The sequence below is a fragment of the Schizophyllum commune genome (assembly GCF_000143185.2).
Source record: "Schizophyllum commune H4-8 unplaced genomic scaffold SCHCOscaffold_4, whole genome shotgun sequence".
Lineage (NCBI taxonomy): Eukaryota > Fungi > Basidiomycota > Agaricomycetes > Agaricales > Schizophyllaceae > Schizophyllum > Schizophyllum commune.
This window is the reverse complement of record NW_026089541.1, coordinates 2219123-2247033: the sequence shown is the minus strand read 5'-3', so window position 1 is coordinate 2247033 and position 27911 is coordinate 2219123. Positions and strand designations below refer to the sequence as shown.

The 27911-nt window shown below is 59.8% G+C and overlaps 10 protein-coding genes across 10 annotated transcripts; 5 read left to right on the top strand and 5 right to left on the bottom strand.

Annotated features, from left to right (window-relative positions):
• Positions 1-880: 880 nt before the first annotated feature.
• SCHCODRAFT_02665746 (uncharacterized protein) lies at positions 881-2366 on the bottom strand (the record flags this gene model as incomplete). Its single annotated transcript, XM_003032785.2, has 3 exons — positions 881-1921; positions 1973-2150; positions 2314-2366. The coding sequence occupies 3 exons, from the start codon at positions 2364-2366 to the stop codon at positions 881-883; spliced, it is 1272 nt and encodes a 423-aa protein (XP_003032831.2).
• Positions 2367-2391: 25 nt separating this feature from the next.
• Positions 2392-2964, top strand: SCHCODRAFT_02619303 (uncharacterized protein). Its single transcript, XM_050344926.1, has 2 exons — positions 2392-2445; positions 2503-2964. Exon 2 carries the CDS (start codon positions 2780-2782, stop codon positions 2942-2944), a length of 165 nt encoding a protein of 54 aa, XP_050201199.1. The 5' UTR covers positions 2392-2445; positions 2503-2779; the 3' UTR covers positions 2945-2964.
• Positions 2965-4482: 1518 nt separating this feature from the next.
• Positions 4483-5213, bottom strand: SCHCODRAFT_02230374 (uncharacterized protein). The gene is made up of 4 exons (XM_050342132.1): positions 5063-5213; positions 4862-5015; positions 4565-4809; positions 4483-4516 (listed from the first exon to the last, which is right to left on the bottom strand). Exons 1-3 carry the CDS (start codon positions 5100-5102, stop codon positions 4638-4640), a joined length of 366 nt encoding a protein of 121 aa, XP_050201198.1. The 5' UTR covers positions 5103-5213; the 3' UTR covers positions 4483-4516; positions 4565-4637.
• A 935-nt stretch (positions 5214-6148) lies between these two features.
• On the top strand, positions 6149-11163 carry SCHCODRAFT_02495231 (uncharacterized protein; the record flags this gene model as incomplete). Its single annotated transcript, XM_050343014.1, has 24 exons — positions 6149-6178; positions 6283-6331; positions 6564-6652; positions 6951-7198; positions 7293-7412; positions 7582-7608; positions 7758-7817; positions 7871-7919; positions 7965-8079; positions 8149-8179; positions 8228-8368; positions 8533-8597; positions 8716-8818; positions 9108-9126; positions 9221-9283; positions 9719-9749; positions 9946-9963; positions 10073-10121; positions 10345-10442; positions 10539-10636; positions 10690-10765; positions 10889-10906; positions 11036-11086; positions 11120-11163. The coding sequence occupies 24 exons, from the start codon at positions 6149-6151 to the stop codon at positions 11161-11163; spliced, it is 1692 nt and encodes a 563-aa protein (XP_050201197.1).
• Positions 11164-11691: 528 nt separating this feature from the next.
• On the bottom strand, positions 11692-13201 carry SCHCODRAFT_02495552 (uncharacterized protein; the record flags this gene model as incomplete). Its single annotated transcript, XM_003032784.3, has 4 exons — positions 11692-12756; positions 12808-12994; positions 13039-13092; positions 13149-13201. 4 exons carry the CDS (start codon positions 13199-13201, stop codon positions 11692-11694), a joined length of 1359 nt encoding a protein of 452 aa, XP_003032830.2.
• A 25-nt stretch (positions 13202-13226) lies between these two features.
• Positions 13227-13799, top strand: SCHCODRAFT_02619293 (uncharacterized protein). Its single transcript, XM_050344925.1, has 2 exons — positions 13227-13280; positions 13338-13799. Exon 2 carries the CDS (start codon positions 13615-13617, stop codon positions 13777-13779), a length of 165 nt encoding a protein of 54 aa, XP_050201196.1. The 5' UTR covers positions 13227-13280; positions 13338-13614; the 3' UTR covers positions 13780-13799.
• A 1445-nt stretch (positions 13800-15244) lies between these two features.
• SCHCODRAFT_02230269 (uncharacterized protein) lies at positions 15245-16048 on the bottom strand. Its single transcript, XM_050342131.1, has 4 exons — positions 15898-16048; positions 15697-15850; positions 15400-15644; positions 15245-15351 (listed from the first exon to the last, which is right to left on the bottom strand). Exons 1-3 carry the CDS (start codon positions 15935-15937, stop codon positions 15473-15475), a joined length of 366 nt encoding a protein of 121 aa, XP_050201195.1. The 5' UTR covers positions 15938-16048; the 3' UTR covers positions 15245-15351; positions 15400-15472.
• Positions 16049-16983: 935 nt separating this feature from the next.
• SCHCODRAFT_02496504 (uncharacterized protein) lies at positions 16984-21998 on the top strand (the record flags this gene model as incomplete). Its single annotated transcript, XM_003033353.1, has 24 exons — positions 16984-17013; positions 17118-17166; positions 17399-17487; positions 17786-18033; positions 18128-18247; positions 18417-18443; positions 18593-18652; positions 18706-18754; positions 18800-18914; positions 18984-19014; positions 19063-19203; positions 19368-19432; positions 19551-19653; positions 19943-19961; positions 20056-20118; positions 20554-20584; positions 20781-20798; positions 20908-20956; positions 21180-21277; positions 21374-21471; positions 21525-21600; positions 21724-21741; positions 21871-21921; positions 21955-21998. 24 exons carry the CDS (start codon positions 16984-16986, stop codon positions 21996-21998), a joined length of 1692 nt encoding a protein of 563 aa, XP_003033399.1.
• A 545-nt stretch (positions 21999-22543) lies between these two features.
• SCHCODRAFT_02619287 (uncharacterized protein) lies at positions 22544-24086 on the bottom strand (the record flags this gene model as incomplete). The annotated part of the gene is given in 6 exon segments (XM_050344924.1): positions 22544-22676; positions 22701-23591; positions 23643-23820; positions 23876-23895; positions 23908-23952; positions 23998-24086. Coding segments are annotated over 6 exon segments (1276 nt in total), but the record flags the coding sequence as incomplete, so codon positions are not given.
• Positions 24087-24161: 75 nt separating this feature from the next.
• Positions 24162-26648, top strand: SCHCODRAFT_02619284 (uncharacterized protein). The gene is made up of 8 exons (XM_003033352.2): positions 24162-24375; positions 24429-24721; positions 24780-24825; positions 24893-25512; positions 25592-25779; positions 25829-25862; positions 25914-26135; positions 26217-26648. Exons 1-8 carry the CDS (start codon positions 24169-24171, stop codon positions 26371-26373), a joined length of 1767 nt encoding a protein of 588 aa, XP_003033398.1. The 5' UTR covers positions 24162-24168; the 3' UTR covers positions 26374-26648.
• The last annotated feature ends 1263 nt before the right edge of the window (positions 26649-27911 follow it).

The following is a 27911-nucleotide window of genomic DNA, read 5'->3' as shown; positions in this document are numbered from 1 at the left end:
ATGTCAGAAACGTCATCATATATAGGTCTCCGGTGGACTGCAGGCGTGCTGTTCACGGCGGGAGACGCGCTCCAGACGATTCGTGCGACGATGAAAGACACAGCAGAGTAGAATGTCGAACAGGCAATAATCCAATGGCGAAAGGCGCTTCAAGCCGCCTGTCATGAGGTACTCAGCAACGTTGCCTGCATAGAAGTGATCTTCAGTGTTCGCTGGCCGTCAATCGATGTTCATAGGCCGTCAATCCGGATTCGTAGGCAGACGATACATGTTCTCTGACCGACAATCGACGTTATAAGCATATCGAAGCAGCGCATCTAATTCGAAAGCAGCGCGCCGCGGCTTCTGCAGACAACGCACGTGACGATTGTCGGGCGCTAGGCGAGTCGCCGATGAGGCATTGTCTGCAGTTGTCGGTGGTCCTGATCCTTGCGTTGTCGGAGGTCCTAAGTCTTGCGCTGTCGGAAGATTGACGGTCCTAGCATGTATGCGCAGCGGAATGAAAGCGGCCCGCGCGCAGTCCCTGGACAGAAGGGATCGCGACGGGTAGTCGTTGGGGATTTCTTGCGCGCACTGTCCTGGTGCAGACGCGTCGTAGGCAGCGTAGCTAGGTGCTTTGAAGTTGGTAGAAGGTGTTGGACGGTCATCGATATTTTTTTCGAAAGGAATGACATACATCAATTCGAACGCTATGAAAGAGGCACACGGCAATTGCGACGGAAACGAACAAAGTCGTCGACGTCGGTGTCGAGACCCGAGCGTCGCACGATGGCCTGAAGGATGGCTTCCTGGAGTCATATTGAAGGCTTTGACTGCGACGCCAGATTGCATTTAGCGCGAAATGGATGCGAATGTATAGAGTCATGCTTAACAGCCACCCTCAGCTCGGCGGAGCTGCCATACCCTTCTTCTTCTTCTCCTTCCTCTTCTGCCGTTTCTCCAGCGCCTCCCTCGCCTCGTCCATAGCGAGCAGGTCCTTGATAGACGGGACGGCGGACGACTCGAGCGGCGCGAGGCGTGCAGGTGTTTCCTCGTCGGACTGCACTTCACCATCCTCGACCCCTGCTGCAGGCGCGGCCGCCTTCTGCTTGCCCTTGAGCACCTTGAGGGCCGGTGGAGTGGCTGGCCGGGGAGGTAGGGCGGGCTCGCGGGGCTCGTCGTCGTCGAACCAGCGCGCACGGGATGTCTGCTCGACACCTTGCATGGCGTTGGGATCGGCAGGTGCTGGTCCTTGCACTTCTCCGGGTTCCGCGCTGCCAGACCGAGGCGGCGCGTGTTCATGATCGCTCGCTTCCTCCTCGTCAGGTATGCCCTCGTAGTCGCCCGCGCCGGCGAAGATGTCGAAGTCTTCGGGTATGGGCTCGGGTGAGGGCTCTTTCGGTCTCGAAGGCTGGGGCGCGGGCGCAGGGGTCGCTGAAGTCGAAGCTGGTGGCACCGCAGAGTCGGCGGCAGCAGGCGGTGAGGCTTCTCCTGGCGCCGTCGCCTTCCCCTCACCACCCTCGACCTTGCGCTTCTTCTTTTTTCGCTCTCCGTCGCTCTCCGTCTTCGCCTTCTTCTTCTTGGGCCTGTCCCCCGCCGGCTTGAACCCTATCGACTTGAACTTGCTCTTGTCGATCGTCTTGTCCTCTTTCGGCGGCAGCGCAGGCGCGTCTGCAGAGGACTGCCCCTTCCGCTTCTCCTTCATCTGCTTGATGATGTCGGCGCGCGAGCGCTTCTTGGGTTCGTCGGTGGGTGCGGGGGAGGCAGAGAGTTCAGCGGGGGGCAAGACGTCTTCGCCACGGTAGGCGGCCTCGAGAAGGTCGTCGTCGTCTGTGTTGCGGGACTCTTTCGCGCGATTGGCTTCAAGGAGGGACAGATCGAGGCCTTTGACCAGGACGGTGTGCGTGCTGTCGCCACCGAGATAGCGGCGTTGCTGTTCGACCTACAAGAGCAAAATGGGTCGAAGCAGACAGGAAAGGGGAGATGTACGCACCACATCCTTGTCCTCGTTCGCCGTGCGCTTCTCAAAGTCCTGCAACAAGGCTTCCGCCTGCGCATAGTCGCTCGCCTTCCCCTCTCGCCGTTCAAACGCGCGATCGCGGTACTTTCCCTCGGTCTGCTTCTTGACCTTGCGCGGCTGGAATGCGGGCTTGGAGGCGTCTACCGCCTTGCTTCGCGTGCTGTCAGGACAGGATGTGGGGGAGGGGGAAGCGTGTGCACGTACGGTTTAGACTTGTCCGGCTTGTCCCTCGGAGGAGCGGGGGTGCTGAGTAGTTTCCTGAATGAATCCTGCTGCCGTGAGTACGTCTTCCTTTCGGCACGAAGACTGCGCACCTGGTCCATGGCGGCGGGAGGAGAGCGAGGCCCGAGGTCAAAGCGCGGGCCATTCTGCCAAGTCCGGGCGCGGTGGCGGCCCGACGTCATCACCTTTCTACGCGCCGACGCGTCTTGCCGCTCCTTAGCTTTCTACGGTGCTGTGTGAGAGACGCCGGATACTGGCACTGCGCCTCGCTCGACTCGCACCTCCGATCGCGCTCTCTCCCCCAAGCATGGACGGCGGCAGGTCGCCCCGCTGTCAGATGTCGCTCGCACTCGGTCGCGTCGACGTCATGGCAGGATCCGCGTTCGCGTTCGATTCCCGGGCGGTGGCGCGTACTTGTACTCGCGCCGTCTGGTCGCGCCGCCGCCCAGCCGTCCGTTCGAGCTCTGGTCGCGCCACCGCCCGTCCGGCGCGCCCCGCGTGACGTGACGCGAGTTGAACCAGAATGCTTCCTAATTGGGTGGGATTGAAAAGTTTCGCATGTACGACCTCCTCACAGTCCTATCTCGCCATCCGCTGCACCCACCGCCTTCGGACAAGCTGCGCTGGGAGCGCATCCCCCAAACTAAGAGGTTTCTCAAGTCTCAGCCCCCTGCTGGCACCCCTTCCCTTCTTATCCCCTCCGAAGCAGGCTGGGGAGCGTGACATTGGGCTCTGAATTATTGTGCAGAGACGACTTCGTGCCTGTTCCTTCTCGTTCAAAGGACAAGTGGGAGCATGTGGTCAGGCCTACCTCCCTGCAAAATAGCTAGCCTATCCCCTCCCTCCCTCCCCTCCCACCGATTTTACTCCCCCGGTCACTCTCCTCTGCCACCAGCGCCCGTCATCCCACGCCCAGCACAGACCCTGCTCCAGCCATCACAAATCGTCCGACAGGCACAGGAATTGTTCCGTGATCCTGCCCGACGGCCTCTCGAGGCTCTGCTCCGTCGTACGACCTATGATTTACCTTCTGCGGGCTGATCCGTGGTTGCTCGAGGCCCGTTGGTGGTGGGGGGATATAAAGGCGGGATGTGAGATGGATTCTCCTGTGCTCCACACAAGGAGTGAGCACAAGACAATGAGCTATGAATCCAGTAATGAGCTACGAGTGACGAGCTATGGGTGTCAAAAGGTACGTGGACCAGTGGGAGATGCGAGGGGAGGCCTTGAGGGATAAGTCGACAGGCGAGACGGACACTGGCGAGATGGTTGGGACGTTGCGACAGTTGGGAAGATGCTGGGGAGGTGACGGTATTCGAGAGCGACGGAAGGCAGTCGAGACTCGGAACACAGTCGAGACTCGGAACACAGTCGAGACTCGGAACACAGTCGAGACTCGGAACTCAGTCGAGACTCGAAGCTCAGTCAAGCATCGAGGCCTGTAGGCTTGCTGAAGAGTTGTGCAGGCTCACTGAAGAGTCTCGTCTGAGCTATCAGTGGGGTCAGACGAGTTGCAGATGGGTTCAGATGAATTGCAGATGGGTTCGAGCAAGTTGCAGACAAGTTCGAGCGAGGTGCAGACGATTTTGAGCAAGTATCAGGCAAGTCAAACAAGTCGAAAGCATAGATACGAGCAGCAATACATAGTCGAGATCCTACTGTGTATGTAAGGCCTCACACGGCAGCCATGATGGGTCGGGGATTTGCTCGAAGGGCGTCGGGGATCGGTATGTTGACAGAATGGGCTGAGAAGCTCAGGGCAAGCGTCAAAGAGCTCGAGGCGAGTGCCAGACAGCTTGAGGCAAGTGTTGGGGAGTTCGAGACGACGTGAGATGGAAGGAAAGGCCAGACAGTGATGCAGGGAGTAGAAGATCATGGCTGGAGCGAAGGACGATTCATTGAGGCGATAGACAACAGTTGGGAGCGAGTGCGAGGGCCTGGACAAAGGGTTCGCACTCAACTCACGGACAGCACGTACATACTGCATCAGCTTGCTCGCCGGACGCATTTCTGTTGCTTCAGCGCTCGAGTCGATGACCGAGGGTCACCCCCGAGTTGTGGGGGAGTGCTTGAGGTTGAGAGCGAGTGCTCTGCTTGCATACGATTAGTCGAAAAGGATAAAGGCAAGCGAGACGCGGGAGCATTGCAGGTGTGAGCGCGAGCGGCTTGTGGAAGGAGTCGGGAGGACAGCGAAGGCGTGGGTGAGATGTTGACGGCTTCGGAAAGGGTGATAGCACCTGCGAGAGCCTCGGTCGGTGGGCGGCGATACGTCGCCTCGCCTCTTCCCGCGGGATTCTATAGTGCCCTTAGTTGCAGCCTATGCACAGGAATCGCATAGCGCACCGCATCATCCCACTCGACGAACGGACTTTCGTCGCTTCAGGGCTGAGCTCGACCGGCAGGCGATGCGTGAGGCTTAGCAAGCGCAGACTCTTGAAGATGACGCGCGCGACGTGTGTTGACTAGGGCTACGACGTCGAGATGTGCTGCAGGAGGGGACGAGGAGGTGGGTGACAGCACGAGGCCCGCTCGGCTGACAGGAACTCCGACCTCGTCCCGTCGAGGGAATCCACCGCGTCCGCGAGATTCTGGGCCGCTCATAAGCAATAGGCGCCGGGTATCAAGCATCGCATCACGCACCGCAATATGCTGCTCGATCGACGAAGACTCATTGCTTGAGCGCTGGCGTAGTGGCATGCAGCGATGAGGGCGAGTGGGCGGCAGCTTCGGAGCCTCTTGAGGGCAACACTAGCGCTTTGCAGATGGTGGAGAGCTTCGACTACAATGAGACGGTCTAGAAAGTGAGCGCGAAGAGTCTGGTGCGGAAGACGTAGCACGTACTGGACGTATCCGCTCGCCGGACGAAAGTACATGTACTCATCACTTATGCTGCTCTGCGCGCGGCTAAAGCTGGAGCTTGTGAAGAAGAACGGGTCTCGGGCGTCGTGGAATGCGGCGATGAGGCGAGAGATCTCGCCAAGAGTGCTCGTTGATATCGAGCGAAGCGATTAACCGACATGGGAGGAAAGAGAAGGCGTCGCCTCCGACGCAAATGCCAGGTGGGGCATAATCCCCACGGTCCAGGAGCACGGGAGTCGCGGGCGAGAGCGGTCGGCGAATCTCGTCCCCTCCTTCCAGGGCCCCGGGTAGCTGAGAAACCCTTCCAAAGTCGGAAGGTTTTGACGAGAACACCCTCGGAGTCAACAAATCAACAATTCGCCCCGCGCGGGGAACTTGTCTAGAGCGCCCCACCCGAGTGCCTGAATCGAGGCGGCCTTGTTCTTGCTCGTACACGTGTTTTGGGGAGCGCGCAAGCCCGCGAGCAGGGAGTCGCTCGCGAGCTCTTCCCCGGTGTGCCTGGCAAGGTCTGAGGCTTGAGTGATATGAATGTATTTTGGCCAGTGTTGTGGCAAATTGGGATAAACAAGGAGTTCTCCCACAGTTCCAAGATCGCCCGCGCGACGGCGAGGCGGTTAACGCGACGGCGCGCAGACATGGGGAACGACGGTGACGGTCGAAGTCAAGACACATGCAGTAAGCGCCGGGCGCTTATCGGGCTTCCGCCCCGCGCCGCCGGTCGTCGGCAAGTGCCGACCGCACTTCCACCGCCGCTTCGCCTGCGTTCTGCGTCCATCGCCAGCGCCCCCGGCAGCTCCCACAACGGTGCCCTCGTCCTGTGGAGTATTCCTGCCTATCCCTCGCAAAGCGAGCGCGTAGCAGGAGAGGATCACACAGCAAGTCTTCTCGACGCATTCAGCACCTCACGGCGCGATCTCAGGCTACGGGACCTATCCCCCATTACCCCCAGCACCCACGATGGGTCCAGACGTGCCGTAGAAGCCCGCGTATGAAGATGCGGGAAGTTTGCGACACGTCGATTCTTGGGAAAACGCATTCTTTCTTATCGTACTTGACGGCCGAAGCAGGATGTATGCATCCACGACTCGGATACCCTTGGTAAGTCGTCAGTCGGGCGCGACCATCTGACGCTATGGAATCGACGGGGGGTACCCGTGCGACTCTGTATCTGTACTCGCAAACTGAACTGACCACTACGCGAGGTCAGTAGGACGTCGGGAAGGTCGTTTTCAATATGTGGCGTCGTTCTTGGTACGTTCGTACACTTGCCGTCCGAGCTTGCGCTGACCGTACAAACATTAGTACATGGTCTGCAAATAGTTTACATGCAATCTAGAAAATTTGGCCAGCCTCAGCGCAGTCCCCTCCTCGTAATACCCTGCCCGCGCCTCCTCTACCCGCATGCTCCCCACCACCAACGCGTCGGGCACAGAAGACCCCAGTGCACTTACGTCATCTCATATGCATTACCCACTCTTTCCAGACCGCTGCGCCGCTCCACGGGCTCGGTCCATGCGTCCAATCCGCCGAATATCTGTTTGCCGCTATCCTCTCCCCCTTCGAGTCTCTCCGGTACGTGAATTCTCTTCAACGCGACATTCTGGACGCTGAACTATCGGATCAGAGTTTGAGCGCTTGGTGCGCGCCGGCGGAGGCCTCGGCGCGTCCGCCCCCACTCCGCTATCCTGACATTGGCGAGAACAATGGGCCATCCCATTTTCCCCTCGTCGACGACCGTCAGACATCTGAGCAAGATCGCAGGCACGTGTATAGCAGCAAACGGAGCTTTAGGTAAGTGAACGGGCAGGGGAGGCGTGCCAACGGAGCGCTGTCTTGTGTGCAACTCAAAGCCTGCTAAATGGAGTTACAGCGTGATGGCAGCAAGTTCGACTTGCTCCTCCTCGACCTTGCGTCCCCCCGGGCCACGTCAGCACCGACACGTGTCACGAGCCTATTCGCATACTCTCACTGCCTTTACATCCTCTTTTACGCCAGCGCCGTGGTCACAGAGACGACGCACAGTGTGCTGGAAGTTGCGCGCCACCTAGCGGGATGGACGGAAAAGCACGCGTACTTCCCCGCCCGACGCCACGTGTACGGCATCCCCTGGCCGGACGAGTAAGTCTCGACGCAATTTGCGCGCGCTCTGGCTGACATTCGCGCAGGGCTACGGCGGAAGATTGAATGCGCGCTCTACGCACGCATCCCCCAGTCTTCCGACTTTTCGCTGGACGGGTCTCGGTCGCGGACCGCCGAGGTCTGATCCGGAAATATGCGATGCCGGTCTGGAAGTTTGGGCGGCGACTGGGCGCGGCATTGGGCCGTTCGCGAAGTATAAAGAGCAGACCTTCTACCGCTTTGAATCAGCATTCCACCGCTTCCACCCTCTTTCCTGCATTCCCTCGCATCTTTCATTGCTTCAATGTCCCTGATCAACATTCCGAGCTCTGTGGGTGTTCTCTTCCCTCGCTTGATTTGACTCTTCTGACATTTTCGTTCAGGTTGAACCCTCCCCTCGGCATTGACTGGTAAGTTTCTCATCCTCATCATTAACCTGAAGTCCCACTAACCTGAAGTCCCACTAATTGCACGACTACTACAGATGGGTCGTGATGTACTTGACTCCCGTTCTTGCATCCCTATAAGCGCTCTACTTATTCACTGATCACTCCCATAGCTTTCCTTCGCGCACCACCAATCGACACCAAACGCACTCTTCGCTCTCACTGTCTCACAGGTTCGTCTGCTATTTCTCTATCCTTTCATTGAATATACTAAGTTGTCTTCCAGCGATAGGATCTTTCGGCGCTTTCTGGGCCTTGCTTATCAGGTGACGACGGTCCGTTTTTTCAACGCCACCCCACCCTGATTTACCTTGCTCTAGGCCATCACGTCGACCAGCACGACTCGGGACTGCGGCTCGCATCTCACCACCGCCTACGTCGGCGCCGAGCGCTCATTGCGCGCTTTGAAGCGCTCAATAGGCTTTCGACGCGCAAGTGAGTCAACCGCGACTGCACCCGACACTTCTCGCCCCCGCCCCTCCCCAAGCTCTACATGCGGCATAGCGAGGGACGCGCTCTGGTCTTGTGATATGCAGTGAGTACGGCCTCGTTCTTCATGCTTGATTTTCTTGACGGTCTTGAGGGAGACCGGTCGACTTGGCTCGGGCGAGAGCGGACCGTGGTACAGCCTCCGACGACGTCGAGATGGTCCGACTGGACTCGCCGCATCGGCTCGCACGGCCTTTGAAAACGACGAGGAGGTGCAGTCGTCCCACGCTCTTTGGTGAGTTTGCACGCCCTCTCCTCGCCAGCCGCGCCTCACTCACAGATATCACGCAGTCTGGACGTCTTTCATCGCCAGGCTTCGAACCCCCTCCTTCGCTTCCCCACCCAGCCCTGAAGCGCGAGCGCCTGCGATGACGACGAGCGCACTACTCGCGCCGCCAGGTCCCGCCCTTCCCTAATCTCCACGTTCGGCGCATGGGCATGCTCCAACGCTCCCCGACGCTTTGGTTCGCCTCCCGCTCCGCCTAGGCCCTCTGTCCAGGTCGTCTTGACAGCACGCGAGGATGCAGGGAGACCTCCACATCGCACCCGCAACCCCAGATACCTTTATTGACCTGCTTTCAGATACCTCTTCTTTGACCCCCGAGCCGTCAGAGGCTATGCGCGCGCGCTACATCGTGTGGGAGATGCGACGAGGGTGGTATACCCTTGATCGAGATGTGCCCCGGTAAGTAGCGCGTCACCCCCTTACGCATCGAAAACGGCCTGACCCCCCTTCCGAAGTCGCTTAATGTTACGCCCCCGGTCGCCAATTTAGCTTCACCCCCTCACTCGCGGGAGGAGATATCGTTGGTGAGTTTCGCTCCTGCCCTGGCTCCATGGAAGCGCACTAAACTCACTCCATCGCCGCTAGGGAAAACCACCGGAGGCACGCGTTCGTGGAGGGTGGGGGATCCTCCCAGCCCCTTTTTGCCATCGAGGGGGGTTATTTAAACGGTGTATGGTGCGGTCTCCAGCGAGTTCGAGCCGCCGGAGGTGAGCGCATGCTCCTGCGTTGAGTGTAGCGACGGGGTGGGGGCCCTCCCCTCCCTTAATCTTCTTTCCTAAGGTGCACTAGGGGGTGTTTTAGCGCCCTCTGAGGCTATTTCTCGACGAGGTTGAGCCGCCGGAGGCGCGCGCGCGGGCTTCCTCGGTGAGAAATGCGGGAGGAGGGGACTCTCCCCTTCCCCACGTTGCTTGGTGCGGGGGCGCTTTGGCGCCTTGCAAGCCCATTTTCCTCCGACCGAGAGCCGCCGAAAGCTCGCGCGAGCTTTGTTTGTGATAGTGACGACAAGGGGGAGGGAGGGGGTCGTCCCCTCCGCCCCAATCTGAGCAAAGCAGGGGACCCCTCGACCCTTTCCGAGGAGAATTTTCGACGAGGGGGAGCCGCCGGAGGCGCGCGCGGGTCCCTCGGCGAAGGATGCGACGAGGGTAGACCACCCTCCATCCGTCCCCCTTCGTGATAAGTGCACCGACCCCCCTTCCCCGTTTTTTTGCGGCCCCCACCGCCCCAGGAGGCATGCGCGGGTGAGCGTGGCAAGGGGATAGGCCCCCTTCATCTCATCTAATACCGCTGACCTCTTTTCAGGTGATTTCTTGGCGAGAGCGAACCGCCGGAGGTGCGCGCGGGGCCCCTCGGGGAAGGGAGCGAAGGGGGTGGGGGCATACTGCGAGGTGCGAGGGACCTCCGACGCCGCTCAAAACCGCCAGCAAGGGGGCGCGTGTGCGTCTTCGGTGAGATTGCGACGAGGGGAGGGGGGCCTCCGCCTCCTCTACAACCCGACAAAGGCTAAGGGGCCTTTCGCCCTTTTGTAGAACAATTCCTCAACGAGGGTGAGCCGCCGAAGGCGTGCACGGGGTCCTCAGTGGAGCACGCGACGCGAGGGTGATTTACCCTGCCTCACCCCTTCCATGCCACAAGCGTACTGACCCCCTTTCGCAGGTTTTTTTGCGCATCCCCCAACCGCCGGAGGTGTGCGCGGATTCGCTAGGTGAGCGATGTGAGGAGGGGGGAATGCCCCCTTCTCACTTCACTCTCATGGGAAGAATGCTGAGCCCTTTTCATAGACGACTTTCTGGGAACCGCTGACCGACGGCGATGCGCGTGCGGGGTCCCGCGGTGAAGGGAGCGAAGAGGATGGGGACACCTCTACCCTCGAGCCAGCATGGGTCTCCCTCCCCTTCTTCTCGACGACGCGCTGATCTTCTTATCAGGCTTTATTGTTTGTGCCTGCACGTGTGGAGGCGCGAACGAGGCAAGGGGGGAGGGGTGCGCTCTCGATATGACGGCCCCCCTCCCGTAGCCTTCTTCGGTGCGTGAGGTGGGATGAGGTGCGCGCTGATCCGTCTTTACAGACCGTCTCAAGCCCCTGAGAGAGAGGGAGCGCGCGCGCAATCGCTCTCTTAAGGGAAATGCGAGACGAGGGGGAGCATCCCACCCCTCGGGTGGGGGTGGTGGGAGAAGGGGATGGGGTGGGAGGAGCGCTTTCAAGCGGACCTTGCTTTGGTGAGTCTGCTTCGTTTCCCCCTCGAATCACATGAGAACTGACCTATTCCCAGCTGTTCTGCTTCGCGTTGATGGAGGGGGCGAGGGGGGGAGGTCTTCGTAGGCCTACTCAAGGCGCTTGGCGCGAAGGTCCGTGAAGGAGGGCGATCCTTCCGCATCGCCGCACTCCACGCCACTCGAGACCACCAAGCCCAGGTTCGTATTGCACCTCATCCCCTTTTCACGTCGCAGAGGCCTCCCTCCCTCGCGCAGGAGGGGCTATCTCGCGAGGTAAGGATGAGGGGGCACGACTGAACTGGCTTGTCCGTCTGTTTCCGACACGGCAGCGCCATAATCGAGTGGTATCTCGACGTATGTACTCCCTTTGAGCGCTTGAATGTCGCATTCTGACCTTCCCAGTGCATCTAGTATTCCTGAGCATCCTCGCCGTCGCACGTCGAGGCGAGTGCAGTGAGTCGGAGTAGGTGGGACCCCCTCCCCCAGTTTCGTACGTATTCACCCCCACCTCGTCGCGCGCAGAGTCGTAGAAATCGCGATGTAGACTCGTAGATACTGTGAATAAAGACGTTACTGCCACCATCGTGCGCGCTGAAAAGAAAAGGGAAAAATGTGAGTTCGTGGCAAAGGCCTTGCCACCCCCTTCTCCCCTCGCGCGCGAACGAACGGTGGGCGAGGCAGGTCCTTCGCGCACTGCAGACTGTGCTTGCAGCTCGTCGGCGTGCGCGCGAAGCTCGTCGGTGTCTTCGAGCACTCTTGAGCTGAATTTCTCGAGGGCTATCCCCCCACCCTCGTGCCCCTTCCCCTTGGTTCTGGCCTCCCTCGCTCCCTCTCGCATCGCACACGCCGTCGTGGTAAGTTCAAACATGTTCTATTCAGCCTATCTACTACACGATGGGATACCTACCATTCTCCCCTTCGCCGCTCCTCCCCCCAGCGCTCCCCTCCCCCTGCCCTAGCGCTCCCCTCCCCCTCCCTCAGCGCTCCCCACTCCTTGCCGCGCCCTCCCAGCCCCCTCCCGCCTCTCCCCCGTACCGAACGCGCGCGCTCGGCCGCTCCTACCCTCCCCCTCGCTCCGTACCCTTCTTCTTCTTCTCCTTCCTCTTCTGCCGTTTCTCCAGCGCCTCCCTCGCCTCGTCCATAGCGAGCAGGTCCTTGATAGACGGGACGGCGGACGACTCGAGCGGCGCGAGGCGTGCAGGTGTTTCCTCATCGGATTGCACTTCGCCGTCCTCGTCGGACTGGACTTCACCGTCCTCGACCCCGGCCGCAGGCACGGCGGCCTTCTGCTTGCCCTTGAGCACCTTGAGGGCCGGTGGGGTGGCTGGACGGGGTGGTAGGACGGGCTCGCGGGGCTCGTCGTCGTCGAACCAGCGCGCACGGGATGTCTGCTCGGCACCTTGCATGGCGTTGGGATCGGCAGGTGCTGGTCCTTGCACTTCTCCGGGTTCCGCGCTGCCAGACCGAGGCGGCGCGTGTTCATGATCGCTCGCTTCTTCCTCGTCAGGTATGCCCTCGTAGTCGCCCGCGCCCGCGAAGATGTCGAAGTCTTCGGGTATAGGCTCGGGTGAGGGCTCTTTCGGCTTGGAAGGCTGGGGCGCGGGCGCAGGGGTCGCTGAAGTCGAAGCTGGTGGCACCGCAGAGTCGGTGGCAGCAGGCGGTGACGCTTCTCCTGGTGCTGTCGCCTTCTCCTCGTCACCCTCGACCTTGCGCTTCTTCTTTCTGCGCTCCCCGTCGCCCTCCGTCTTCGCCTTCTTCTTCTTGGGCTTGTCCCCCGCCGGCTTGAACCCTATCGACTTGAACTTGCTCTTGTCGATCGTCTTGTCCTCTTTCGGCGGCAGCGCAGGCGCGTCTGCAGAGGACTGCCCCTTCCGCTTCTCCTTCATCTGCTTGATGATGTCGGCGCGCGAGCGCTTCTTGGGTTCGTCGGTGGGTGCGGGGGAGGCAGAGAGTTCAGCGGGGGGCAAGACGTCTTCGCCACGGTAGGCGGCCTCGAGAAGGTCGTCGTCGTCTGTGTTGCGGGACTCTTTCGCGCGATTGGCTTCGAGGAGGGACAGATCGAGGCCTTTGACCAGGACGGTGTGCGTGCTGTCGCCACCGAGATAGCGGCGTTGCTGTTCGACCTACAAGAGCAAAATGGGTCGAAGCAGACAGGAAAGGGGAGATGTACGCACCACATCCTTGTCCTCGTTCGCCGTGCGCTTCTCAAAGTCCTGCAACAAGGCTTCCGCCTGCGCATAGTCGCTCGCCTTCCCCTCTCGCCGTTCAAACGCGCGATCGCGGTACTTTCCCTCGGTCTGCTTCTTGACCTTGCGCGGCTGGAATGCGGGCTTGGAGGCGTCTACCGCCTTGCTTCGCGTGCTGTCAGGACAGGATGTGGGGGAGGGGGAAGCGTGTGCACGTACGGTTTAGACTTGTCCGGCTTGTCCCTCGGAGGAGCGGGGGTGCTGAGTAGTTTCCTGAATGAATCCTGCTGCCGTGAGTACGTCTTCCTTTCGGCACGAAGACTGCGCACCTGGTCCATGGCGGCGGGAGGAGAGCGAGGCCCGAGGTCAAAGCGCGGGCCATTCTGCCAAGTCCGGGCGCGGTGGCGGCCCGACGTCATCACCTTTCTACGCGCCGACGCGTCTTGCCGCTCCTTAGCTTTCTACGGTGCTGTGTGAGAGACGCCGGATACTGGCACTGCGCCTCGCTCGACTCGCACCTCCGATCGCGCTCTCTCCCCCAAGCATGGACGGCGGCAGGTCGCCCCGCTGTCAGATGTCGCTCGCACTCGGTCGCGTCGACGTCATGGCAGGATCCGCGTTCGCGTTCGATTCCCGGGCGGTGGCGCGTACTTGTACTCGCGCCGTCTGGTCGCGCCGCCGCCCAGCCGTCCGTTCGAGCTCTGGTCGCGCCACCGCCCGTCCGGCGCGCCCCGCGTGACGTGACGCGAGTTGAACCAGAATGCTTCCTAATTGGGTGGGATTGAAAAGTTTCGCATGTACGACCTCCTCACAGTCCTATCTCGCCATCCGCTGCACCCACCGCCTTCGGACAAGCTGCGCTGGGAGCGCATCCCCCAAACTAAGAGGTTTCTCAAGTCTCAGCCCCCTGCTGGCACCCCTTCCCTTCTTATCCCCTCCGAAGCAGGCTGGGGAGCGTGACATTGGGCTCTGAATTATTGTGCAGAGACGACTTCGTGCCTGTTCCTTCTCGTTCAAAGGACAAGTGGGAGCATGTGGTCAGGCCTACCTCCCTGCAAAATAGCTAGCCTATCCCCTCCCTCCCTCCCCTCCCACCGATTTTACTCCCCCGGTCACTCTCCTCTGCCACCAGCGCCCGTCATCCCACGCCCAGCACAGACCCTGCTCCAGCCATCACAAATCGTCCGACAGGCACAGGAATTGTTCCGTGATCCTGCCCGACGGCCTCTCGAGGCTCTGCTCCGTCGTACGACCTATGATTTACCTTCTGCGGGCTGATCCGTGGTTGCTCGAGGCCCGTTGGTGGTGGGGGGATATAAAGGCGGGATGTGAGATGGATTCTCCTGTGCTCCACACAAGGAGTGAGCACAAGACAATGAGCTATGAATCCAGTAATGAGCTACGAGTGACGAGCTATGGGTGTCAAAAGGTACGTGGACCAGTGGGAGATGCGAGGGGAGGCCTTGAGGGATAAGTCGACAGGCGAGACGGACACTGGCGAGATGGTTGGGACGTTGCGACAGTTGGGAAGATGCTGGGGAGGTGACGGTATTCGAGAGCGACGGAAGGCAGTCGAGACTCGGAACACAGTCGAGACTCGGAACACAGTCGAGACTCGGAACACAGTCGAGACTCGGAACTCAGTCGAGACTCGAAGCTCAGTCAAGCATCGAGGCCTGTAGGCTTGCTGAAGAGTTGTGCAGGCTCACTGAAGAGTCTCGTCTGAGCTATCAGTGGGGTCAGACGAGTTGCAGATGGGTTCAGATGAATTGCAGATGGGTTCGAGCAAGTTGCAGACAAGTTCGAGCGAGGTGCAGACGATTTTGAGCAAGTATCAGGCAAGTCAAACAAGTCGAAAGCATAGATACGAGCAGCAATACATAGTCGAGATCCTACTGTGTATGTAAGGCCTCACACGGCAGCCATGATGGGTCGGGGATTTGCTCGAAGGGCGTCGGGGATCGGTATGTTGACAGAATGGGCTGAGAAGCTCAGGGCAAGCGTCAAAGAGCTCGAGGCGAGTGCCAGACAGCTTGAGGCAAGTGTTGGGGAGTTCGAGACGACGTGAGATGGAAGGAAAGGCCAGACAGTGATGCAGGGAGTAGAAGATCATGGCTGGAGCGAAGGACGATTCATTGAGGCGATAGACAACAGTTGGGAGCGAGTGCGAGGGCCTGGACAAAGGGTTCGCACTCAACTCACGGACAGCACGTACATACTGCATCAGCTTGCTCGCCGGACGCATTTCTGTTGCTTCAGCGCTCGAGTCGATGACCGAGGGTCACCCCCGAGTTGTGGGGGAGTGCTTGAGGTTGAGAGCGAGTGCTCTGCTTGCATACGATTAGTCGAAAAGGATAAAGGCAAGCGAGACGCGGGAGCATTGCAGGTGTGAGCGCGAGCGGCTTGTGGAAGGAGTCGGGAGGACAGCGAAGGCGTGGGTGAGATGTTGACGGCTTCGGAAAGGGTGATAGCACCTGCGAGAGCCTCGGTCGGTGGGCGGCGATACGTCGCCTCGCCTCTTCCCGCGGGATTCTATAGTGCCCTTAGTTGCAGCCTATGCACAGGAATCGCATAGCGCACCGCATCATCCCACTCGACGAACGGACTTTCGTCGCTTCAGGGCTGAGCTCGACCGGCAGGCGATGCGTGAGGCTTAGCAAGCGCAGACTCTTGAAGATGACGCGCGCGACGTGTGTTGACTAGGGCTACGACGTCGAGATGTGCTGCAGGAGGGGACGAGGAGGTGGGTGACAGCACGAGGCCCGCTCGGCTGACAGGAACTCCGACCTCGTCCCGTCGAGGGAATCCACCGCGTCCGCGAGATTCTGGGCCGCTCATAAGCAATAGGCGCCGGGTATCAAGCATCGCATCACGCACCGCAATATGCTGCTCGATCGACGAAGACTCATTGCTTGAGCGCTGGCGTAGTGGCATGCAGCGATGAGGGCGAGTGGGCGGCAGCTTCGGAGCCTCTTGAGGGCAACACTAGCGCTTTGCAGATGGTGGAGAGCTTCGACTACAATGAGACGGTCTAGAAAGTGAGCGCGAAGAGTCTGGTGCGGAAGACGTAGCACGTACTGGACGTATCCGCTCGCCGGACGAAAGTACATGTACTCATCACTTATGCTGCTCTGCGCGCGGCTAAAGCTGGAGCTTGTGAAGAAGAACGGGTCTCGGGCGTCGTGGAATGCGGCGATGAGGCGAGAGATCTCGCCAAGAGTGCTCGTTGATATCGAGCGAAGCGATTAACCGACATGGGAGGAAAGAGAAGGCGTCGCCTCCGACGCAAATGCCAGGTGGGGCATAATCCCCACGGTCCAGGAGCACGGGAGTCGCGGGCGAGAGCGGTCGGCGAATCTCGTCCCCTCCTTCCAGGGCCCCGGGTAGCTGAGAAACCCTTCCAAAGTCGGAAGGTTTTGACGAGAACACCCTCGGAGTCAACAAATCAACAATTCGCCCCGCGCGGGGAACTTGTCTAGAGCGCCCCACCCGAGTGCCTGAATCGAGGCGGCCTTGTTCTTGCTCGTACACGTGTTTTGGGGAGCGCGCAAGCCCGCGAGCAGGGAGTCGCTCGCGAGCTCTTCCCCGGTGTGCCTGGCAAGGTCTGAGGCTTGAGTGATATGAATGTATTTTGGCCAGTGTTGTGGCAAATTGGGATAAACAAGGAGTTCTCCCACAGTTCCAAGATCGCCCGCGCGACGGCGAGGCGGTTAACGCGACGGCGCGCAGACATGGGGAACGACGGTGACGGTCGAAGTCAAGACACATGCAGTAAGCGCCGGGCGCTTATCGGGCTTCCGCCCCGCGCCGCCGGTCGTCGGCAAGTGCCGACCGCACTTCCACCGCCGCTTCGCCTGCGTTCTGCGTCCATCGCCAGCGCCCCCGGCAGCTCCCACAACGGTGCCCTCGTCCTGTGGAGTATTCCTGCCTATCCCTCGCAAAGCGAGCGCGTAGCAGGAGAGGATCACACAGCAAGTCTTCTCGACGCATTCAGCACCTCACGGCGCGATCTCAGGCTACGGGACCTATCCCCCATTACCCCCAGCACCCACGATGGGTCCAGACGTGCCGTAGAAGCCCGCGTATGAAGATGCGGGAAGTTTGCGACACGTCGATTCTTGGGAAAACGCATTCTTTCTTATCGTACTTGACGGCCGAAGCAGGATGTATGCATCCACGACTCGGATACCCTTGGTAAGTCGTCAGTCGGGCGCGACCATCTGACGCTATGGAATCGACGGGGGGTACCCGTGCGACTCTGTATCTGTACTCGCAAACTGAACTGACCACTACGCGAGGTCAGTAGGACGTCGGGAAGGTCGTTTTCAATATGTGGCGTCGTTCTTGGTACGTTCGTACACTTGCCGTCCGAGCTTGCGCTGACCGTACAAACATTAGTACATGGTCTGCAAATAGTTTACATGCAATCTAGAAAATTTGGCCAGCCTCAGCGCAGTCCCCTCCTCGTAATACCCTGCCCGCGCCTCCTCTACCCGCATGCTCCCCACCACCAACGCGTCGGGCACAGAAGACCCCAGTGCACTTACGTCATCTCATATGCATTACCCACTCTTTCCAGACCGCTGCGCCGCTCCACGGGCTCGGTCCATGCGTCCAATCCGCCGAATATCTGTTTGCCGCTATCCTCTCCCCCTTCGAGTCTCTCCGGTACGTGAATTCTCTTCAACGCGACATTCTGGACGCTGAACTATCGGATCAGAGTTTGAGCGCTTGGTGCGCGCCGGCGGAGGCCTCGGCGCGTCCGCCCCCACTCCGCTATCCTGACATTGGCGAGAACAATGGGCCATCCCATTTTCCCCTCGTCGACGACCGTCAGACATCTGAGCAAGATCGCAGGCACGTGTATAGCAGCAAACGGAGCTTTAGGTAAGTGAACGGGCAGGGGAGGCGTGCCAACGGAGCGCTGTCTTGTGTGCAACTCAAAGCCTGCTAAATGGAGTTACAGCGTGATGGCAGCAAGTTCGACTTGCTCCTCCTCGACCTTGCGTCCCCCCGGGCCACGTCAGCACCGACACGTGTCACGAGCCTATTCGCATACTCTCACTGCCTTTACATCCTCTTTTACGCCAGCGCCGTGGTCACAGAGACGACGCACAGTGTGCTGGAAGTTGCGCGCCACCTAGCGGGATGGACGGAAAAGCACGCGTACTTCCCCGCCCGACGCCACGTGTACGGCATCCCCTGGCCGGACGAGTAAGTCTCGACGCAATTTGCGCGCGCTCTGGCTGACATTCGCGCAGGGCTACGGCGGAAGATTGAATGCGCGCTCTACGCACGCATCCCCCAGTCTTCCGACTTTTCGCTGGACGGGTCTCGGTCGCGGACCGCCGAGGTCTGATCCGGAAATATGCGATGCCGGTCTGGAAGTTTGGGCGGCGACTGGGCGCGGCATTGGGCCGTTCGCGAAGTATAAAGAGCAGACCTTCTACCGCTTTGAATCAGCATTCCACCGCTTCCACCCTCTTTCCTGCATTCCCTCGCATCTTTCATTGCTTCAATGTCCCTGATCAACATTCCGAGCTCTGTGGGTGTTCTCTTCCCTCGCTTGATTTGACTCTTCTGACATTTTCGTTCAGGTTGAACCCTCCCCTCGGCATTGACTGGTAAGTTTCTCATCCTCATCATTAACCTGAAGTCCCACTAACCTGAAGTCCCACTAATTGCACGACTACTACAGATGGGTCGTGATGTACTTGACTCCCGTTCTTGCATCCCTATAAGCGCTCTACTTATTCACTGATCACTCCCATAGCTTTCCTTCGCGCACCACCAATCGACACCAAACGCACTCTTCGCTCTCACTGTCTCACAGGTTCGTCTGCTATTTCTCTATCCTTTCATTGAATATACTAAGTTGTCTTCCAGCGATAGGATCTTTCGGCGCTTTCTGGGCCTTGCTTATCAGGTGACGACGGTCCGTTTTTTCAACGCCACCCCACCCTGATTTACCTTGCTCTAGGCCATCACGTCGACCAGCACGACTCGGGACTGCGGCTCGCATCTCACCACCGCCTACGTCGGCGCCGAGCGCTCATTGCGCGCTTTGAAGCGCTCAATAGGCTTTCGACGCGCAAGTGAGTCAACCGCGACTGCACCCGACACTTCTCGCCCCCGCCCCTCCCCAAGCTCTACATGCGGCATAGCGAGGGACGCGCTCTGGTCTTGTGATATGCAGTGAGTACGGCCTCGTTCTTCATGCTTGATTTTCTTGACGGTCTTGAGGGAGACCGGTCGACTTGGCTCGGGCGAGAGCGGACCGTGGTACAGCCTCCGACGACGTCGAGATGGTCCGACTGGACTCGCCGCATCGGCTCGCACGGCCTTTGAAAACGACGAGGAGGTGCAGTCGTCCCACGCTCTTTGGTGAGTTTGCACGCCCTCTCCTCGCCAGCCGCGCCTCACTCACAGATATCACGCAGTCTGGACGTCTTTCATCGCCAGGCTTCGAACCCCCTCCTTCGCTTCCCCACCCAGCCCTGAAGCGCGAGCGCCTGCGATGACGACGAGCGCACTACTCGCGCCGCCAGGTCCCGCCCTTCCCTAATCTCCACGTTCGGCGCATGGGCATGCTCCAACGCTCCCCGACGCTTTGGTTCGCCTCCCGCTCCGCCTAGGCCCTCTGTCCAGGTCGTCTTGACAGCACGCGAGGATGCAGGGAGACCTCCACATCGCACCCGCAACCCCAGATACCTTTATTGACCTGCTTTCAGATACCTCTTCTTTGACCCCCGAGCCGTCAGAGGCTATGCGCGCGCGCTACATCGTGTGGGAGATGCGACGAGGGTGGTATACCCTTGATCGAGATGTGCCCCGGTAAGTAGCGCGTCACCCCCTTACGCATCGAAAACGGCCTGACCCCCCTTCCGAAGTCGCTTAATGTTACGCCCCCGGTCGCCAATTTAGCTTCACCCCCTCACTCGCGGGAGGAGATATCGTTGGTGAGTTTCGCTCCTGCCCTGGCTCCATGGAAGCGCACTAAACTCACTCCATCGCCGCTAGGGAAAACCACCGGAGGCACGCGTTCGTGGAGGGTGGGGGATCCTCCCAGCCCCTTTTTGCCATCGAGGGGGGTTATTTAAACGGTGTATGGTGCGGTCTCCAGCGAGTTCGAGCCGCCGGAGGTGAGCGCATGCTCCTGCGTTGAGTGTAGCGACGGGGTGGGGGCCCTCCCCTCCCTTAATCTTCTTTCCTAAGGTGCACTAGGGGGTGTTTTAGCGCCCTCTGAGGCTATTTCTCGACGAGGTTGAGCCGCCGGAGGCGCGCGCGCGGGCTTCCTCGGTGAGAAATGCGGGAGGAGGGGACTCTCCCCTTCCCCACGTTGCTTGGTGCGGGGGCGCTTTGGCGCCTTGCAAGCCCATTTTCCTCCGACCGAGAGCCGCCGAAAGCTCGCGCGAGCTTTGTTTGTGATAGTGACGACAAGGGGGAGGGAGGGGGTCGTCCCCTCCGCCCCAATCTGAGCAAAGCAGGGGACCCCTCGACCCTTTCCGAGGAGAATTTTCGACGAGGGGGAGCCGCCGGAGGCGCGCGCGGGTCCCTCGGCGAAGGATGCGACGAGGGTAGACCACCCTCCATCCGTCCCCCTTCGTGATAAGTGCACCGACCCCCCTTCCCCGTTTTTTTGCGGCCCCCACCGCCCCAGGAGGCATGCGCGGGTGAGCGTGGCAAGGGGATAGGCCCCCTTCATCTCATCTAATACCGCTGACCTCTTTTCAGGTGATTTCTTGGCGAGAGCGAACCGCCGGAGGTGCGCGCGGGGCCCCTCGGGGAAGGGAGCGAAGGGGGTGGGGGCATACTGCGAGGTGCGAGGGACCTCCGACGCCGCTCAAAACCGCCAGCAAGGGGGCGCGTGTGCGTCTTCGGTGAGATTGCGACGAGGGGAGGGGGGCCTCCGCCTCCTCTACAACCCGACAAAGGCTAAGGGGCCTTTCGCCCTTTTGTAGAACAATTCCTCAACGAGGGTGAGCCGCCGAAGGCGTGCACGGGGTCCTCAGTGGAGCACGCGACGCGAGGGTGATTTACCCTGCCTCACCCCTTCCATGCCACAAGCGTACTGACCCCCTTTCGCAGGTTTTTTTGCGCATCCCCCAACCGCCGGAGGTGTGCGCGGATTCGCTAGGTGAGCGATGTGAGGAGGGGGGAATGCCCCCTTCTCACTTCACTCTCATGGGAAGAATGCTGAGCCCTTTTCATAGACGACTTTCTGGGAACCGCTGACCGACGGCGATGCGCGTGCGGGGTCCCGCGGTGAAGGGAGCGAAGAGGATGGGGACACCTCTACCCTCGAGCCAGCATGGGTCTCCCTCCCCTTCTTCTCGACGACGCGCTGATCTTCTTATCAGGCTTTATTGTTTGTGCCTGCACGTGTGGAGGCGCGAACGAGGCAAGGGGGGAGGGGTGCGCTCTCGATATGACGGCCCCCCTCCCGTAGCCTTCTTCGGTGCGTGAGGTGGGATGAGGTGCGCGCTGATCCGTCTTTACAGACCGTCTCAAGCCCCTGAGAGAGAGGGAGCGCGCGCGCAATCGCTCTCTTAAGGGAAATGCGAGACGAGGGGGAGCATCCCACCCCTCGGGTGGGGGTGGTGGGAGAAGGGGATGGGGTGGGAGGAGCGCTTTCAAGCGGACCTTGCTTTGGTGAGTCTGCTTCGTTTCCCCCTCGAATCACATGAGAACTGACCTATTCCCAGCTGTTCTGCTTCGCGTTGATGGAGGGGGCGAGGGGGGGAGGTCTTCGTAGGCCTACTCAAGGCGCTTGGCGCGAAGGTCCGTGAAGGAGGGCGATCCTTCCGCATCGCCGCACTCCACGCCACTCGAGACCACCAAGCCCAGGTTCGTATTGCACCTCATCCCCTTTTCACGTCGCAGAGGCCTCCCTCCCTCGCGCAGGAGGGGCTATCTCGCGAGGTAAGGATGAGGGGGCACGACTGAACTGGCTTGTCCGTCTGTTTCCGACACGGCAGCGCCATAATCGAGTGGTATCTCGACGTATGTACTCCCTTTGAGCGCTTGAATGTCGCATTCTGACCTTCCCAGTGCATCTAGTATTCCTGAGCATCCTCGCCGTCGCACGTCGAGGCGAGTGCAGTGAGTCGGAGTAGGTGGGACCCCCTCCCCCAGTTTCGTACGTATTCACCCCCACCTCGTCGCGCGCAGAGTCGTAGAAATCGCGATGTAGACTCGTAGATACTGTGAATAAAGACGTTACTGCCACCATCGTGCGCGCTGAAAAGAAAAGGGAAAAATGTGAGTTCGTGGCAAAGGCCTTGCCACCCCCTTCTCCCCTCGCGCGCGAACGAACGGTGGGCGAGGCAGGTCCTTCGCGCACTGCAGACTGTGCTTGCAGCTCGTCGGCGTGCGCGCGAAGCTCGTCGGTGTCTTCGAGCACTCTTGAGCTGAATTTCTCGAGGGCTATCCCCCCACCCTCGTGCCCCTTCCCCTTGGTTCTGGCCTCCCTCGCTCCCTCTCGCATCGCACACGCCGTCGTGGTAAGTTCAAACATGTTCTATTCAGCCTATCTACTACACGATGGGATACCTACCATTCTCCCCTTCGCCGCTCCTCCCCCCAGCGCTCCCCTCCCCCTGCCCTAGCGCTCCCCTCCCCCTCCCTCAGCGCTCCCCACTCCTTGCCGCGCCCTCCCAGCCCCCTCCCGCCTCTCCCCCGTACCGAACGCGCGCGCTCGGCCGCTCCTACCCTCCCCCTCGCTCCGTACCCTTCTTCTTCTTCTCCTTCCTCTTCTGCCGTTTCTCCAGCGCCTCCCTCGCCTCGTCCATAGCGAGCAGGTCCTTGATAGACGGGACGGCGGACGACTCGAGCGGCGCGAGGCGTGCAGGTGTTTCCTCATCGGATTGCACTTCGCCGTCCTCGTCGGACTGGACTTCACCGTCCTCGACCCCGGCCGCAGGCACGGCGGCCTTCTGCTTGCCCTTGAGCACCTTGAGGGCCGGTGGGGTGGCTGGACGGGGTGGTAGGACGGGCTCGCGGGGCTCGTCGTCGTCGAACCAGCGCGCACGGGATGTCTGCTCGGCACCTTGCATGGCGTTGGGATCGGCAGGTGCTGGTCCTTGCACTTCTCCGGGTTCCGCGCTGCCAGACCGAGGCGGCGCGTGTTCATGATCGCTCGCTTCTTCCTCGTCAGGTATGCCCTCGTAGTCGCCCGCGCCCGCGAAGATGTCGAAGTCTTCGGGTATAGGCTCGGGTGAGGGCTCTTTCGGCTTGGAAGGCTGGGGCGCGGGCGCAGGGGTCGCTGAAGTCGAAGCTGGTGGCACCGCAGAGTCGGTGGCAGCAGGCGGTGACGCTTCTCCTGGTGCTGTCGCCTTCTCCTCGTCACCCTCGACCTTGCGCTTCTTCTTTCTGCGCTCCCCGTCGCCCTCCGTCTTCGCCTTCTTCTTCTTGGGCTTGTCCCCCGCCGGCTTGAACCCTATCGACTTGAACTTGCTCTTGTCGATCGTCTTGTCCTCTTTCGGCGGCAGCGCAGGCGCGTCTGCAGAGGACTGCCCCTTCCGCTTCTCCTTCATCTGCTTGATGATGTCGGCGCGCGAGCGCTTCTTGGGTTCGTCGGTGGGTGCGGGGGAGGCAGAGAGTTCAGCGGGGGGCAAGACGTCTTCGCCACGGTAGGCGGCCTCGAGAAGGTCGTCGTCGTCTGTGTTGCGGGACTCTTTCGCGCGATTGGCTTCGAGGAGGGACAGATCGAGGCCTTTGACCAGGACGGTGTGCGTGCTGTCGCCACCGAGATAGCGGCGTTGCTGTTCGACCTACAAGAGCAAAATGGGTCGAAGCAGACAGGAAAGGGGAGATGTACGCACCACATCCTTGTCCTCGTTCGCCGTGCGCTTCTCAAAGTCCTGCAACAAGGCTTCCGCCTGCGCATAGTCGCTCGCCTTCCCCTCTCGCCGCTCGGACGCGCGATCGCGGTACTTTCCCTCGGTCTGCTTCTTGACTTTGCGCGGCTGGAATGCGGGCTTGGAGGCGTCTACCGCCTTGCTTCGCGCGCTGTTAGGATGTGGGGGGAGGGGGAGGGGAGAGAATGTGCACGTACGGTTTAGACTTGTCCGGCTTCCCATTGGCCTTGTCCCTCGGAGGAGCGGGGGTGCTGAGTAGTTTCCTGAATGAATCCTGCTGCCGTGAGTACGTCTTCCCCTCGGCACGAAGACTACGCACCTGGTCCATCGAAGCGGGAGGAGAGCGAGGCCCGAGGTCAAAGCGCGGGCCATTCTGCTAAGTCCGGGCGCGGTGGCGGCCCGACGTCATCACCTTTCTACGCGCCGACGCGTCTTGCCGCTCCTTAGTTTTCTACCACCACCTTCTCCGGCCTGGTTGCCGTCTTCCAACATGCCTGTAGACGCAGCAGCAACGACGACAGAGGCGCTCGCCGCGCGGACCGGCGGCGAGGGGCTCGAGACGCCCGCGGGCACCCTCTACGTCTCCAAGCCCTTCCGCTCCAAGTCCTCGAAGAAGCTGCGCGCCCTTATCACCTTCACCCCCCGCAAGTCTGCCTTTGACACCACCAACGAGCTGAGTGGGGCCAATGAGTTCCGAGTGCGTGCTGTCGTGTCCCCCTGTACTTCTCCTCCTACTGACCTCCCTCCCAGGGTTTCTTCACCCTCTTTTGGATATCCATGTTCATCTTCACCATCCGGACGTACATCTCCAGCATAGAGACTCAGGGAGCACCGCTTAATCTCGCCTTCGCCACCATGTTCTCGCAGGACGCAGTAACACTCTTCTGGAGCGACATGTTGCTTATCGCCAGCTCTGTCCTCTGCGTCCCCTTCGCCAAGGCGATTGCGACGAACACTATACAATACTACTGGACAGGCGTTATCCTTCAGCACATCTTCCAGACTTCCATCCTTTTCATTGCTGTCTCGTGGACATACCACAGGTATGCACTTCCCCTCTACCCTTGACCGCTCTTCCCCCGCTGACATGTACGCCCTCAGACAATGGCCATGGGTTCAGTCTGGCTTCCTCACCCTGCACACCCTCGTACGTGTCCCCTCTGCCCCTCCTCATCGCTCCATCAATGTCACCGCCTCGTCTCACCGCCACCTAGGTCATGATCATGAAGATGCACTCCTACATCAACGTGAACGGCTACATGCAATACATCACCGCCCAGTCGCAACAAGTACTTGACCAGATGCGCAAGGCTACCGAGACGATAGGCGGCGGTTGGGACCATGCTATCGAGGTCGCGAAAGCGCGCCGCGCAGAGCTCGACAATGCTGCGGGTATGTCGAGTGGGACGGACTCGCCACCATCAATGGACACAACGCCACCTGTAATGGCTACGCCTCCTATCGCTACGGGCGCGAGCGCGTCGTACGTGGACGCCGATACCGCAACCGCTCTCCGCAAGCGCCTCGCCTCTGTAGCTCCCGGCGTCGCCAACGACATGCGCAAGGCCGAGAAAGCGCAGGAAGCAGCGGCAGCCGACGAGAAGTCAGGTGTTCGCTCGCACGTCGTCAGCGCTCTCGAGCCACACCCACTGGTTGACCACCCGAACGAGGAGATTGCGCAGATGGCGAAGGACTACTCCGAGATGCAGGGCGAGCTGACGAGCACAGGCCCCGAGCGGATAACGTGGCCCAACAACGTCACGTACAAGAACTTTGGGCTATACTTGTTGATTCCGTCGCTGGTGTATGAGTTGGAGTATCCGAGGACGGATAAGTGCGTATCTCCCCCTCTTCCTCATTCTCACTTGCTCCTCCACGCATGTGTTCGCCATCTTGCTGATCGTCTGTCTCAGGATTCGCCCCATCTACGTCTTCGAAAAAGTCACGGCCTTTTTCGGATCCTTCGCTCTTCTTTACACCATCACCGAGACTTTCATCCTGCCCAAGATTCCCACTGCGGACCAGTCCTTCCTCCTGAGCCTCCTCGACCTCGCGATGCCCTTCATGTTTGGCTATCTTATGATCTTCTACATCATCTTCGGTGAGTACGATTGTTGACTGTCCTGTACGGCAGACTAACGTTCTCTTAGAATGCATATGCAATGCGTTCGCTGAGATCTCATAGTAAGTTACCTCCGCGCTCCCCCAATGTCGCATACTGACCTCCCCTCCCAGCTTCGCCGACCGCCAATTCTACGAAGACTGGTGGAACTCGACTTCTTGGGACGAGTTCTCGCGCAAGTGGAACAGGCCGGTGCACTCGTTCTTGTTGCGCCATGTGTACGCGTCGACCATCACGGGGTACGGGCTGTCGAGGACGCAGGCGATGTTCGCGACGTTCTTGTTGAGCGCGTGCGCGCATGAGCTGGTGATGATCGTGGTGACGCATAAGATAAGGTGAGAGCTAGTGCACGCACGTCCTAGCCGGTCACTGCACGGCTCCAAGAGTACGAACACAACCGCTAACGCCATTCGCAGGATGTACCTCTTCTCCCTCCAGCTCATCCAGATCCCGCTCATCGCCATCGGCCGCCATCCGGTCATCAAGCGCAACAAGCTCGCCGGAAACATCAACTTCTGGCTCGGCTTGTACGCGGGCTTCCCGCTACTTTGTGTGGCGTATTGCGCGTACTGAGTGGAGGTGCATGGGTGGCGGGATGGTGAGTTGTAGAGCATGAAGGCAAAAACGGCAGCAGTGAGCAGTCGATTTGCATTTATCATGGAAGGCTGGCGGAAAGCGGAGGGGCACCTTGCTCGCTTATTTATCTACGTCGATATACTGCTGTGGGATCATCCACACGCATGCTACAGTACCCAGCACAGTAATTGCATAGTTCCGGGCTGTATTATAGCACGGGGTTTCTTCTTTCCTTTACTTTCGCTATCCCTGATGCCTGCGTCGAAAGCTGCGCATACCCCTTGTGAACCTCGACCTGAACTTCAACTTCAACCTGGTGGGCGATGGGGTCACGTGAACCACACGTGCAATCCAAACTTCAACATCCCCGATCACCGAAGCCAGCCGATACTGGTCCGTGCGTTGCCCACCACTATAAAGACCCTTCCTTCTCACCCCGACTCCTCACCACTCTGGCCTTTTGGCTTAGATCAAGTGTAGTATCTGTTCTTAAAAGTTTAACCACTTTTACCGAAGCACTGCTTCGTGTTATGGTTATCCAATTTTTGTCGCCCCTGTTCCCTGGGCTCTGCTTGCAACCTGGGGGCGCGATGACCTTGCCATTGCAGTACAGGCTTGTGCCGTCGGGGGAATCCTCCTCATCTCTTTGAACTGTCGCTCTATCCGCTCGTCCGTCGACGAGTGGAGGGTGGGCTCAAATGGATTTGGAATAGGACGAGGCAGGAATCTCTAAACAGTAGTATATCTGTTTGGACACGGCCGAAATCTATCCTTGATTTTACAGCGAGCGAAAATTCCCTAGAGACAAAGTGGACGGTAGAGTATGCGTCGTTCGAGCGCTTGTGGAGCACTGCGAAAGGAGTAGGTTTATGACCGGCTTCCTTCAAAAATTGGGTTTCTAACTTTCGGCATGTGGACCTTGGAGTCTTGGACCAATCTGAGGCGCTCCCGTATGGGCGATATAGTGTCCGGAAAATACCTGCGTACCTAAATGGAAACCTCGAGGCTAAGTTCGCTCAAAAATCGGAAGCTGAGTGTCAACCGCGCGAATTTGCGAAGGTTTGGAAGGGACTTAGTCGTTCAACGTGCCATATGTGACTCATTCCCTAGCCGAGTGTGTCGGAGCCGGTACATGTGTCCCATTCGAAGTGCATCGGGACTTGCCGTGCGCCTCTGATGCGCCCTTCGTCGGTACTCACAACGACGACAGCGGCCTATGTAGCGGTGTTTAGGCCGCGGGAAAGCGCTCAACAAGGTCTTATACACTGCACTAGCTATCTGTGGGCCACTTTGTGCGGCAGCGAAGCGCCGAGGCGGTGTCGCCGTTGACTGTCGGTTGCCACGCGCAAGGCGGGAGGCGGGAGACGGGGAATGGCAACGACATCGAGCCATCCACGTGTAACGATGACGAGACCGATCCGGGTGATGGACGGTACCCACCACGACTAAGTCCCCTCGACACCTTCGCAAATCTAGGTCGTTGACACTCAGCTTCCTGTTTATGGGCGACTTTATCCTCGAGCGTCTCGTTTTGG